Genomic DNA, 12,873 nt, shown 5'->3' with positions numbered 1-12,873 from the left:
TTCTTCCATCCATAGCTAACTTGTGTCTACCGCAGCTACAGAGATATTTTCGTTTTATTTGTTATTGGTTGTTTTAAAGTAATGGCTTCAAGACCGGGGTCTCCTGTGCGGTTAGGGGCTATCATAATCACTGGTATAAAAGTGAAGTTTACCCAGAGGAGTGTTTTGAACATCAGAATGTGGATGTAAGGTGCCATATGTCATCCATCCATTCGTGAGGATGCTGAGTAGAAATGGCACTCTACATTTAAGAATTATTATTTAAGTTACAAAGACTGCCTTTGTATATGTTTACATGAACTAAACGATTACAATTTGACTTTCTTGAATGAGCTCGCTTTATTCTGAACAGTTCGTGTTTTGTTTTTTTCCCCCATATTTTCATATTTTTCATTAATTCTGTTATATTTCAAGAACTGAATGGTAACAAAATATTTTCAGACTACATAATTACACCTACAACTTGATGTCAAATAAAATGTCCTCATTTTCAAGTGTCTATTGACTTTTTATTTCATGAGTGACTGCAGGGCTTCCCATGTCCCGCGACACAGGAACAACCGGCCGTTTCGGCTTTGCTTTGACTGGGCAGTACATCAGCTTTGCACTGGTACGCTTCTGTGCTCTTGTAGTCGCGCATAGTAGACACATCCACACCAAGAGACAGCACAAAATAATTCAAATGTCCTCATATCGTATTTCAGGCCACTTCTTCATGCCGTCCGAGGATGTGGTACCAGCCTCACATCTGTGTTTTTTTTTTTTTTTTTTTTTTTTTTTTGTTTAGTTTTTTAAGGTTTCTTTATAGTGTACCCACGACATTGTTGACCAACATTAGCTTGCACCGTTAGGTCCGATAAGGGAAAGCGGCTGACGGGAAATGCTGCACAAAAACACGGAAGTTCGTCACTATTTACTTCCGTGTTTGAAATTAAGGCGAAGAGATGGGCAGCGGAAAGTCTCTCCACCTCTTGTCCTTTGGGCCGAAAATGACACGCCTTCACCAAAGCCATAAAATAAAACAGCTTAATCGGATTTTAAATCCAATATCTGTTTTTGTATGATGAAACACCCGGTTATTTATCAAATCAACTCAATTTTATTTTTTTTTTCCCAACTGTGAAAAAAGACGTTCACCAGTGAATAAGATTATTGTTCTTATAATAACAATAATAATAATAATAATAATTATTATTATTATTATTGTTATTATTATCATCTTCATTTTATTTTTTTATTTTAGCACAATCTAACTATCTTAATAGTTTTCTTTTATACAGTAAAGGTTTATTATTACTATTATATCAATGTGAAGAAATTACTATTGAATTAATTTTATTGAAAGGAAAAATAACAGTCAACAGTATGGAATTTTTTCAACAATGTATTCTTTGTTAATAATCTTTAGGAAATGAATTATCAAATACATCTCGCATTCTCTCTTCTCTTGTCTAATAACAAAACAGCAAAAGGTTGCTAAACATTGAACATTAGCACATGTGGGACAGTATGTGCAAACGTGAGCATGGGCTTTGCGGACGTATTTCTCACACGTGCAGCACACAACTTTCGTCTTGCAGTCCTTCTTCCAGGGGCAGAAATTGCATCTTTTTCTCATGCCTGACCCAGCTTCAGCTCCCTGAGCAGCTCTCACAATTGCTGCGGGGGAGGCGCAGGGTCACAAGAGGTGGTGACAAGAGCCTTTCCCAACTGATCCAGGAAAATCCTGCTCCAGGTCTTCCTCTCAGCCATCCAGGTTGGGTGGATCGTCTGCCATATCACAAAGGCATTGTATGATGAGACATACATCAGGATATCAGGATGGTGGCTGGCTTCCTGTCTTCACAATCAGTGATTTCAGCTGCATTGTGCAGTGTACTCAGCAGCACTTTTTTGGGAGGTAAGGAACAAGAGTGGTGGTGGGGGTGAAGGCAAACTTTGTCGAGAAGACCACTCTCCCTCTTGTTGCGAGGAGTGCAGGGGGGATTTTAGGCTTGTTTTTCCAAACAGTGCCAACCATGGTCAATTTTCCTTTTCAGCAGCTGCTCGCCGAGTTCATAGGAGGTGAAAAAGTTGTCACATGTGACGTTGTGCCCCCTCCAACCGTCAAATCAAGTACAACACGCAGCCCCTGGTTCTTCTCTGGTGCTCCACCGTGCAGCTTCCCGGTGTAGACTTGCATATTCCACGCATAGCTGGATTTTGCATCACAGGCCACCCATATTTTGATGCCACATTTTTCTGGCTTGCTTGGCATATACTGCCGGAAAGCACAGCGACCTGATTTAAAAAAAAGAAAAAAAAGATAACAATCAGTAGTGACACTCATGGAGAAAAAAATCACATGAATCAACAAAGTAAAAATATACATTTCAGGTAAGTAGCATTACGAAAATAAAAATGTACCCTTGAATGGAACCAACTGCTCATCTACTGTGACTTCAGGTCCAGGGTTGTAAAGGCAGGGCAGACGCTCAACCCACTTGTCCCAGACGTCTCTGATGGCTGTCCGTCACACGCCTTGCTGGTCTTGACTCACGGTTGTCAAATCTTAGCATTCTTGAAAAAGTGAGGGAGACTTTCAGCGGCATTGTGGTACGAAAAATTGCCCTTCCACTCTCTGCATCCCAGAGATGTAACCTCACCACGAGACCTGTAGACACCTGCTAAGATCAAAAGCCCTGTGTAGCCACGCAGGTCAGTCTCATGCATATTTTTCCAGTTGTCTCCATATTTACGGGAACCCTCCAAATTTGTCAATTCCAGTATGATCTTTTCAATGGCTGGTGTGATGAACAGGAGGAAAGTGGAGGAGATGTCCTTGGCATGGGCAGCTGAATATCTTGTTGGCCCTGGGGTCATCCTAATGATGTTTTGTGCTGCAGCTCTTCCTGGAGTGGCGTTATGGTCTGCGTTGTATTCCTCCTCATCTTCTTCTTCAGATACCTCTTCTTCCACATCATAGTGTTCTGGCTCATCCTGAACCTCTGAAAACATCTGGTCCAGGAACTGCTGGACAGTGAAATGTCAACTCAACCAAGTTGGGGTTCTTCGGTCAGGGGTATCTTTATTTCCTCTCCACTGAATTTTTTTTACATGATGTTCTTTTGTTTTGTCTGGGATCTTGTGTGATATGAGGGGTTAGCTGCAGATCAGAGGTGCAGGCGCAAATTCAAGTTCAATTTGTACATCAATAGGAATCCAGTTTCTTTGTTTTTTTATTTTGGTGTGTGTGTGTGTGTGTGTGTGTGTGTCTTTTGAATTTTTTTTCTGTCATGTAAATGTTTTTATAACAAACAGGTCAAAAATGACCCATAAGTCAATCTTTGGACCCCAGGGGTATACAGCCCATATGGAAGTGTAAACAAAACCAAGAAGTTTAACCTTTTTTTATGTTGTCATAAAGTCATAAAAATTTCAAGATGAAAAAAAAAAAAAAAATAAAATAAATAAATAAATAAAAAATAGATTTTTATTTATTTTTTTTTTTTTTCTTTCTGGTAGCGAAACATGGTGGTATGTCATTTTCAACAACTCAAGGGTTAATATCTTAAGTAGTTCAACATCACTGTCACTGTTTGGCGTCACTTAGTATCACATTTAAAAAATCATCTCCATGAAGAGCCAAACCACTGAACATCTCTACAATCAAATGCTACTCATTAAAATAAAAGCTGCCTTCCTTTTTGAAAATAAATACATACATACATACATAAAATGAAGACATTTATTTTCAAATGTGTCAATGAAGCAGAATCTGACTGTTTTCTGTTTCTGACAATTTGGATGTTGAGCTGAGATTTACTTTCACAACAAAAAGTTCTATATTCTTATTCAGCTGCGTCAACGTCAAGACTTAAATTAAATTGTTTAAAATATACACCCACATTGTTGATCTGCTGTAGATGGTGGCTGTTATACACGCTGTATGAGAGCAAAATCTGGATACAGGATAAATTGAACTCGAATCATAATAAAGAAAGAGAACCTTCACACACGTGCTCAAAATTCAAAGTTTGAATTCCACAGAGAATCAACAGTGTGATGACCAATGTCCGTGTTTCTCCTCAGATTATTCAAATCAATGATAAAATTAAAAAAGAAAGAAAAATAAGGACACCAACTCCTCTGTCCCGACAAATCAAACGAAACGTGTTGAATAATCTCCATCCTGCTCCTCGTGAAATGCTCACAGCTCCTGACGGAGTCTGCATCAACTTCCCATCAGCCTCAGCCATCAGCAGTGTGTTTGCTGTCGGGAAAATAAGTGCACTTTCTTACAAACCGATCGTCTTCACGTGGTTGATTTTATTGTGGCTGTGTGAATATGTGTGCGGAGCAGCTGTAAAGGGTGTTTTGGTGAATTTTTGGGGCATCTGAAATGATTTTAGGAGCGAAAGGAGCGAGGAAAGTCGGTGAGCAGCGCTGGGCACCGCGGTGAACAGGTGAGGTTTCGAGGCTCCACAGAAAAAAGGCAGAGAGGATCAGAGCTGCTGACGACTTGAATACGAAGACAAGCGTGTCCGCCATCGGCTGCCTCGGCTGTCCGCCTTCAGCTCCTCTCCTACGGGGATTTTGGAGAGTTTTGTGAGGGCCGAGAAAACACAAGTGTGCCGGCGTTCAGAGAGCAGAGAGGAGACTCGGCAGGATTGAGTCTCCACGGTTCTCATGGTGTGTTTAAGGACCGCCTCCTGCTCGGAGCGTCTCATCATTCCTCTCGGTCTCTGCGAGCGCTCCGAAACTCCGAGGAAATCATGGCAGAAGTTGCTCCAGCTCCGGCCGCGGCCGCCGCTCCGCCCAAAGCAGCCAAGAAGAAGGCGGCCCCCAAAGCCAAGAAGCCGGGCCCCAGCCTGGGGGAGCTGATCGTCAAAGCCGTGGCCGCGTCCAAGGAGCGCAACGGCGTTTCGCTGGCCGCCCTCAAGAAGGCTCTGGCTGCCGAAGGCTACGATGTGGACAAGAACAAGGCCCGCGTCAAGACCGCCATCAAGGGCCTGGTGGCCAAGGGGACCCTGGTCCAGACCAAGGGAACCGGCGCCTCGGGCTCCTTCAAGATCAACAAGAAAGCCGAGCCCAAGGCCAAGAAGCCCGCAGCAAAGAAGGCCGCTCCTAAAGCCAAGAAGCCCGCCGCAGCCAAGAAACCCGCCGCGACCAAGAAGTCCAAGACCGCGGCGGCCAAGAAGCCAGCGGCCGCTAAGAAGGCCGCTCCCAAGAAGGCCAAGAAACCTGCAGCCGCCGCCGCCAAGAAGGCCGCTCCTAAAGCCAAGAGCCCGAAGAAGGCCGCTCCCAAAGCCAAGAGCCCCAAAAAGGCCGCAGCTACCAAGGCGACCAAGAAGGTGGTCAAGAAGGCCACCAAGCCCAAAGTCAAGAAGGCAGCACCCAAGAAGAAGTGAGCTAGCTGCCTTTGACATTCTTTCACTTCCTCCTCCTCCTCCTCCTCATCTACCAAAGGCTCTTTTCAGAGCCAAACAAACACCTCAAGCTCAGAGCTGCTTCCTCTCAACTCGGCCTCATTGCCAACAGCGCATCCATCTCAGCGTGCCTCAACTAAGCACATCCGCATCCACATACACATCTTCTTCACACATTTACACTCTCTAATGCTCTAATGGAGGCATCTTTGCCTCCTTGTTGATAATCCTGCTTGGAAACACTCCAAACAAACAAACAGAACATGACATGGCACGGAAACATGTCACACACCCTGACCATCTTTGGTTTTCTTTTGACAAGATCAACTCACCCCCGTGTTGTTTTTATGGCTGCCTGATTAAAAATACTCTCTCTCTCTCTCTCTCTCTCACACTCACACACACACACACACACACACACACACACACACACACACACACACACACACTTTCTATCCCCCCCTCATTAAAAATTACTAAGTCCTTCTCCATAAACATATACAGAAATTATCCATTTTAGAATATGCTACTAGAGCTAACATATATACATTTATGTAACAGAGACAAGCACGCCTCCCTCACAACTTTATAGCAACCCTCAATGTGTAACTCAGTTACAGTCTCTAAACAAAAGAGAAAGATTTTCCTGCCTTCGAGTTTCCATTTGACAATGATCCATTCGTTCCCTTTCATTTGACATTGATTGTTTGCTAATAAGAACTGAAATTAGCTTCGTCAGATTTGTTTGTTACATACATTTATTCATAGTAAATAAATGATCACAACTACCTTTAAACAATTAGCGACATACTATTGAACTTCTTAAATCAACTCCAATTGTAGTGCTCTGTGTACGCTGTATTTTCAGGGAAGTTTAACAAAGTTCCTACTTGACATTTGTTCGTCCAGCAGGCGTCATTTTTAGACCGAGTTTCTCTGTGACAAACAGACTGAAGGGGAGGGAAACTGCTGAATGCGTTCTCATTGTTGCGTAGTGTGTGAATAATGTCGCTTTTAATACAAATTTCCGTTTACACACAAAAGAGCAGTATTTTGCACAAAATTAGTGCACACCCTTTGATGATGATAATAACAACAACAATGACAATAATAGCTTTAAGATGGAACGTGAGGACGTTAACTCTTTCAGATGTAAGTGTGTGGCTCTTAAAAGAGCCTTTGTGTTGACGTTGTCCAGCAGCAGGAGTCTACTTGGACTTGACGGGCTTCTCGGTCTTCTTGGGCAGGAGAACAGCCTGGATGTTGGGCAGCACGCCGCCCTGAGCGATAGTGACTCCGCCGAGGAGTTTGTTGAGCTCCTCGTCGTTGCGCACAGCCAGCTGCAGGTGTCGGGGGATGATGCGGGTCTTCTTGTTGTCGCGGGCAGCGTTTCCAGCCAGCTCCAGGATCTCAGCGGTCAGATACTCCAGCACGGCCGCCAGGTAGACGGGGGCCCCGGCCCCGACACGCTCGGCGTAGTTGCCTTTACGCAGCAGCCTGTGGACACGACCCACTGGGAACTGGAGCCCGGCCCGGGATGAACGGGTCTTGGCCTTAGCTCTGGCTTTTCCGCCGGTTTTGCCTCTTCCACTCATTTTTCTAGTCTTAGATTTGATCTGATCGCTGAGCTGAAGCGCACAGAAAGTGGCGATTACAGCGACTGAACCCTCCCTTATATCGGCTGAGCCAGCGGGACTGACGGTGCCCGACCAACCAGAGGAAAAGGCTCCTATAGCGGGGCAGCTGCTGGGAGTTTTTTAGCGGCAGTTTCAAATCACCCACCGCTGTCCAATCAGCAGCGGAGGCTGAGAGCAGCTGAGCGGCTGCTGGGTGGCTCCTCTGGGCGGTGCGGAGCTCCGGGAGGAGCCGCTCACCAATCAGGAGCCGGAGGACTGAATCAGCGTCACATCCTCGCAGCCGGTCCCACGCTTTAAGAGCCGAGTCCCGCTTCTTCAGCGGATACTTTTCTTCTGTCGACGCAGAGATCGAGTGCTCGAAATGGCAAGAACCAAGCAGACCGCCCGTAAATCCACTGGAGGCAAAGCCCCCAGGAAGCAGCTGGCCACCAAGGCAGCCCGTAAGAGCGCCCCGGCCACCGGCGGAGTGAAGAAGCCCCACCGCTACAGGCCCGGTACCGTGGCTCTGAGAGAGATCCGCCGCTACCAGAAATCCACCGAGCTGCTCATCCGTAAGCTGCCCTTCCAGCGCCTGGTCAGAGAAATCGCTCAGGATTTCAAGACCGACCTGCGTTTCCAGAGCTCGGCCGTCATGGCTCTGCAGGAGGCCAGCGAGGCTTATCTGGTCGGCCTCTTCGAGGACACCAATCTGTGCGCCATCCACGCCAAGAGAGTCACCATCATGCCCAAAGACATCCAGCTGGCCCGCCGCATCCGCGGAGAGAGAGCTTAAACTCCGCTGCCGCTCCAACAACTACAAAGGCTCTTTTAAGAGCCACTTCACTCAAAACTTTACAGGGAAATCCTCTTTCATTCATTCATCCTCGTATCCCATCGAAATCACTTTCGTGCTATACAGTTTAAAAAAAAAAAAAATTCATCAGAAATAAGGAAGGGCTCTTGTCTACCCCTGTTTAACACACGTATTACTCTCGCTGCCACGATACTGCACACTTTCCTATTCACCACTTCCATACCAACTAAATACAAGGCCGGTTACAACTGTATTTTTGCTTCGTAACACGCTTTCACAAAGACAACTATCATTCTTTGCTTGTTTAATGGATAATGGTTGTTGCTTATGCATTTTCACAAGTCGTACATGGAAATGGTGACTTCAGGTTATCAATCACTCCCATCATAAGCTCATCCATTACTTCAACTTCTGCTCCCACATTTTATCTAGTACAGTACTCAAGTAAATTAACTTCATTACTGTCCACCCCTGCCATGGATAATGTGTCCAGAGCATTAGAAGGACATGCTCCAAAGCTCCAAAATGAGGTGTGATCTTAATGTCACAAAAGCTTTTTTAAAATATTTAAAAAGAAGTGAAGAAGAAGAAAGCTCAATATATTATGATTCTCTTGTATTGCAAGATTTGAAGCATTTCAATCTGTTATGGTGACAAGATTTGAAACAGAGCTCAGATTGTGCCATCTCTGTTTAATCTTCTTCTTCTCCTTTAGATTTTGTACCCGCAACACTTTTTAAATCAAAATCAAATCAGATTTATTTGTATAGCGCCAAATCATAACAAAGTTACATCAAGGAACTTTACATATAGAGCAGGTCTAGACCAAACTCTTTATAAATTTATTTAAAGACACCCAACAGATCCCCCGATGAGCAAGCACTTGGCAACAGTGGCAAGGAAAAACTTCCTTTAAGAGGCAGAAACCTCGAGCAGAACCAGGCTCAGGGGGGGCGGCCATCTGCCTCGACCGGTTGGGTTGAGAGTGGGAGAGAGAGAGAGAGAGACAGGCAGGCATTGGAGGGGGGGGGTGTAGGCAGGAACATGTTGTTGCATGAAGTTCATGGAGTTGAGCTGTAATACAGAATTCATGCTATATGGGACCAGCAGGTGTTGCAGGAACATGGGATGGAGATGAGTCACCACCTGCAGGATGAGGACAGGGAGAGAGAGGAGAGGAACTGGGAGAGACAGAGACTTTGGCAGAACATGGTTAGTAAATGCAGTATAAATGCTTAGAACTGGGTGAAACTGTTTTGTTTTGTTTTTTTTTTTTTTAAGAAGGATGGTTTTTATCAGCGCATGCAAGGAGGGAGTTAGAGAGAAAGAGGGAGAGGGGGAGAGAGGGTGACAGGGAGAGACAGAGAGAGGGAGAGAGAAGCTCAGTCCTTCCCCCAGCAGCCTAGGCCTATAGCAGCATACCTAAAGAGTAGAGTTTTAAGCCTGGTCTTGAAAGTTACTAAAGAGTCCGCCCCCCGGACCAATGCTGGGATCCAGATGCTCGTGTAGTTGTTTTGCTACAGCTTTCTCAATGATTTTAGAAATAAATGGAAGGTTCGATATGGGTCTATAGTTTGCAAAAACATCTGGATCAAGATTAGGCTTTTTAAGCTGGGGTTTGATGACCGCAGTCTTAAGTGCCTGAGGTACATAACCCAGAAATAAAGTCAGATTAACCAAATCTAGAATGAACGGCTCAATTACATAAAAGATCTCTTTAAAGAGGCTAGTTGGTACTGGGTCTAATAGACAGGTTGACGGTCTGGATGATGAAACTATAGAAGCTAGCTCTGAGAGATTCAGAGGTGAGAATGATTCCAGATGTAAAAGAGGCGCCGCAGCTGATTCAGCAGTTGCCATCTTCAGAAGGGGATTTTTATCTAACGTAGACAAGAGCTGATAAATTCTTTCTCTGATCATGAGAATTTTGTCTGAAAAAAAAACCAACTAATAAAATCATTACTGCTTAGAGCTAAGGGGATCACTGGTTCAACTGAGCTATGGCTCTCTGTCAGCCTGGCTACAGTGCTGAAGAGAAACCTGGGGTTGTTCTTGATTTCTTCTATGAGTTCTGAGTAATATGAACTTCTAGCACTGCAGAGAGCTTTTTTATATGTTTTTAGGCTGTCTTTCCAGGCTCTGTGAGACTCTTCTGACTTACTGGAACGCCAGTTTCCTTCTAATTTCCTTGATGTCTGCTTCAAGGCACGGATTTGGTAATTATACCAGGGAGCCAGCCTCCTCAGATTGAATACTTTCTTTTTGAGAGGGGCGGCATTATCAAGATTCGAACGCAGTGTGGCCATAGTGCTAGTCACAAGGTCATCAACCTGCGTATGGGAGAAATCCTCATTTGAATTTAGATATGGCATTGTTGGGAATGATGACCAAATGTTCTCTTTAAATTTAGCCACAGCAGCTTCAGATAAACATCTTCTATAGCTGAATTTATTCCTCAATGCTGTGGAGCCCATTAAGGTAAACTCAAATGTAATAAGGTAATGGTCAGACAGGAGGGAATTTTGGGGAAGAATTGTTAGCTTGTCAATTTCAATGCCATAAGTTAGAACAAGATCAAGGATATGATTGTAGAAGTGAGTGGGTTCATTCACATGCTGGGAAAAGCCAATTGAGTCTAGTAGGGAAAGAAACCCAGAACTAAGGCTGTCGCTTTCTACATCAACATGTATATTGAAATCTCCCAGAATAATGATTTTATCTGTACTAAGTACTAACTCTGATATAAACTCAGAGAACTCTGATAGGAAATCTGAGTACGGACCAGGTGGACGGTATACTGTAACTAACAGAACTGGGTTTTCACCTTTCCAGTCCGAGTGGGAAAGACTAAGAGTGAGGCTTTCAAAAGACCTGCAGCCAGATTTTGGTCTGGGGTTGATTAATAGGCTTGACTGAAATATTGCAGCCACCCCACCTCCTCGACCTGTGGTACGAGGGATATGAAAGTTAACATGAGTTGGGGGTGTAGCTTCATTAATGCTAACATACTCATCCTGCTGCAGCCACGTTTCAGTTATACAAAATAAATCAATATGGTGATCAGCTATGAGATCGTTAACTAGTAGAGATTTTGATGATAATGATCGAATGTTCAACAGTCCACATTTGATCGCAGTGTTATTTGAGACTGAATTTGTGGCTGTTTTAATTACAGTTAGATTTTTGTTTTTAGCTCCTGTTCTGTTTAATTTGGGTTTTTTTAACTTTTCTAAATTTAGGTGGTCGGGGGACAGACACAGTTTCTATAGACCTAAACATAGACAGAGACTATTCTATTCTCGGCAGGTGACCGCTCTGACTGAGGCGCAGAGGAGCGTGTTAAACTGCGGCTCTGCCTCCTGGTCTCGACCCGGGATTGTCAGGGTTTTGGACTTCTAATAAAATCGGCCATATTTCTAGAAATGAGAGCGGCCCCGTCCACGGTGGGATGGACACCATCTCTCCTAATTAGACCAGGTCTCCCCCAGAAAGACTTCCAGTTATCTATGTAGCCCACGTTGTTTTCGGGACACCACCTCGACAGCCAGCGGTTAAATGACGACATGCGGCTGTACACGTCATCACTGGTCCGATTGGGGAGGGGGCCGGAGAAAACTACAGTGTCCGACATCGTTTTAGCAAAAGTACACACCGATTCCACATTAATTTTTGTGACTTCCGACTGGCGAAGTCGGCTGTCGTTACTGCCGACGTGAATAACAATATTAGCATATTTACGTTTACCCTTAGCCAGCAGTTTCAGATTAGACTGGATGTCGCCTGCTCTGGCCCCCGGGATACACTTCACTACGGCCGCGGTGTTACTAACTTCATGTTCCTCAGAATAGAATCACCAATCACTAGAGTCGGCTTTTCAGCGGGTGTGTCGCTGAGAGGGGAGAACCTGTTGGAAACGTGAACTGGTCGGTGGTGAACCGGGGGCTGCTGCCTACGACTATGCCTCTTGTCTCGGACAGTCACCCAGCCGCCCTGACTAGATCCCGGCTGCTCGGGAGCCACTGGGGGGGAGGAAACTCTCTCTCGTCTAGGTTGGCCCGCACCGGCTACAGAGGGGGGGCTAGCTACACTAGCATAGGTTGGGCTAGCTAAAGTGCGGCCGGGATTCTAACTCATTAATCTTCGCCTCCATTTCTACCATCATCCTACATCTATGACAAGAGGTGCTATCACAAAAGGAGGCAGAAGAATAACTACACATGAGGCACAGAGAACAGGAGAGGAGAGGAGGAGGAGAAGGAGGAACAGAGAGTGGAGACAGAGAGCTAGAGGACATTGCTAATCGGGTAGTTTGATTAGCGGAGGAGCAGAAACGGTTATAACCTCTGGAGAAAGGGAAGATATTGACTTCTAAAACCTAGTGTTGGTGTGAAAATAATTTTCTGCCTGATTACTCGAGTGAATTAGGAAATAATAGCAGAAGAACAGTGGAAACAACACAGAGATGACAAAGCACAATAGAGAACACAACCGCCAGTGACCGGAAATGACGCAACACGCTTACCGCCAATCAGAGATATTATATATTATATATCTTATATTCTCTTTGTGTTTGTTTTCCTTCAGTCTTTAAATCAGCAGTTATGCACCCATTACAGGAGGAGGGGAATTTCTTTACACTAATGATTAAGCACTCTTCTACTGAGTTACATCCCCTGCTGATACAAACGGGCTTAGCTCAGCGTGAGGTTCCTGAGGTACTTTATCAATCAAAATGACAGATCTGGAAGTTGTTACCATCCTCAGCTATTGCTAACAGTAACAAATGTGGTACAGACAGATACAAATGTCAGATCAGTACAACAAAACTTTAGCTTTGCTATAGTAGAAAGGGGTACCAACAATGAGCATGTCACAGAAGAGTACAAACCCACACAAACATGGAAGTTTTATATATGCTGTATTTACCAAAAAGCGATTAAACCATTCCACATATCATTCTGCCTCTCATCCCTTTCCCAAAGATCTCATGGCCACATGTGACTCCCAACAATGGCTTTTCACACTTCAGAGACTC

At 44.6% G+C, this 12,873-nt stretch overlaps 3 protein-coding genes across 3 annotated transcripts; 2 read left to right on the top strand and 1 right to left on the bottom strand.

Moving 5' to 3' along the window:
- Positions 1–1,841: 1,841 nt before the first annotated feature.
- Positions 1,842–7,817, top strand: LOC115060716 (histone H3). Its single transcript, XM_029528751.1, has 2 exons — positions 1,842–1,863; positions 7,399–7,817. Exon 2 carries the CDS (start codon positions 7,407–7,409, stop codon positions 7,815–7,817), a length of 411 nt encoding a protein of 136 aa, XP_029384611.1. The 5' UTR covers positions 1,842–1,863; positions 7,399–7,406.
- LOC115060713 (histone H1-like) lies at positions 4,755–5,390 on the top strand. The gene has a single exon (XM_029528749.1). It carries the CDS (start codon positions 4,755–4,757, stop codon positions 5,388–5,390), a length of 636 nt encoding a protein of 211 aa, XP_029384609.1.
- On the bottom strand, positions 6,617–7,003 carry LOC115060715 (histone H2A-like). The gene has a single exon (XM_029528750.1). The coding sequence runs from the start codon at positions 7,001–7,003 to the stop codon at positions 6,617–6,619; it is 387 nt and encodes a 128-aa protein (XP_029384610.1).
- Positions 7,818–12,873: the final 5,056 nt, after the last annotated feature.

This window comes from Echeneis naucrates, chromosome 20, assembly GCF_900963305.1.
Source record: "Echeneis naucrates chromosome 20, fEcheNa1.1, whole genome shotgun sequence".
Taxonomy (NCBI): Eukaryota; Metazoa; Chordata; class Actinopteri; order Carangiformes; family Echeneidae; genus Echeneis; species Echeneis naucrates.
Note: the sequence above shows the minus strand (reverse complement) of the source record. Positions and strands in the feature narration are given on the sequence as shown.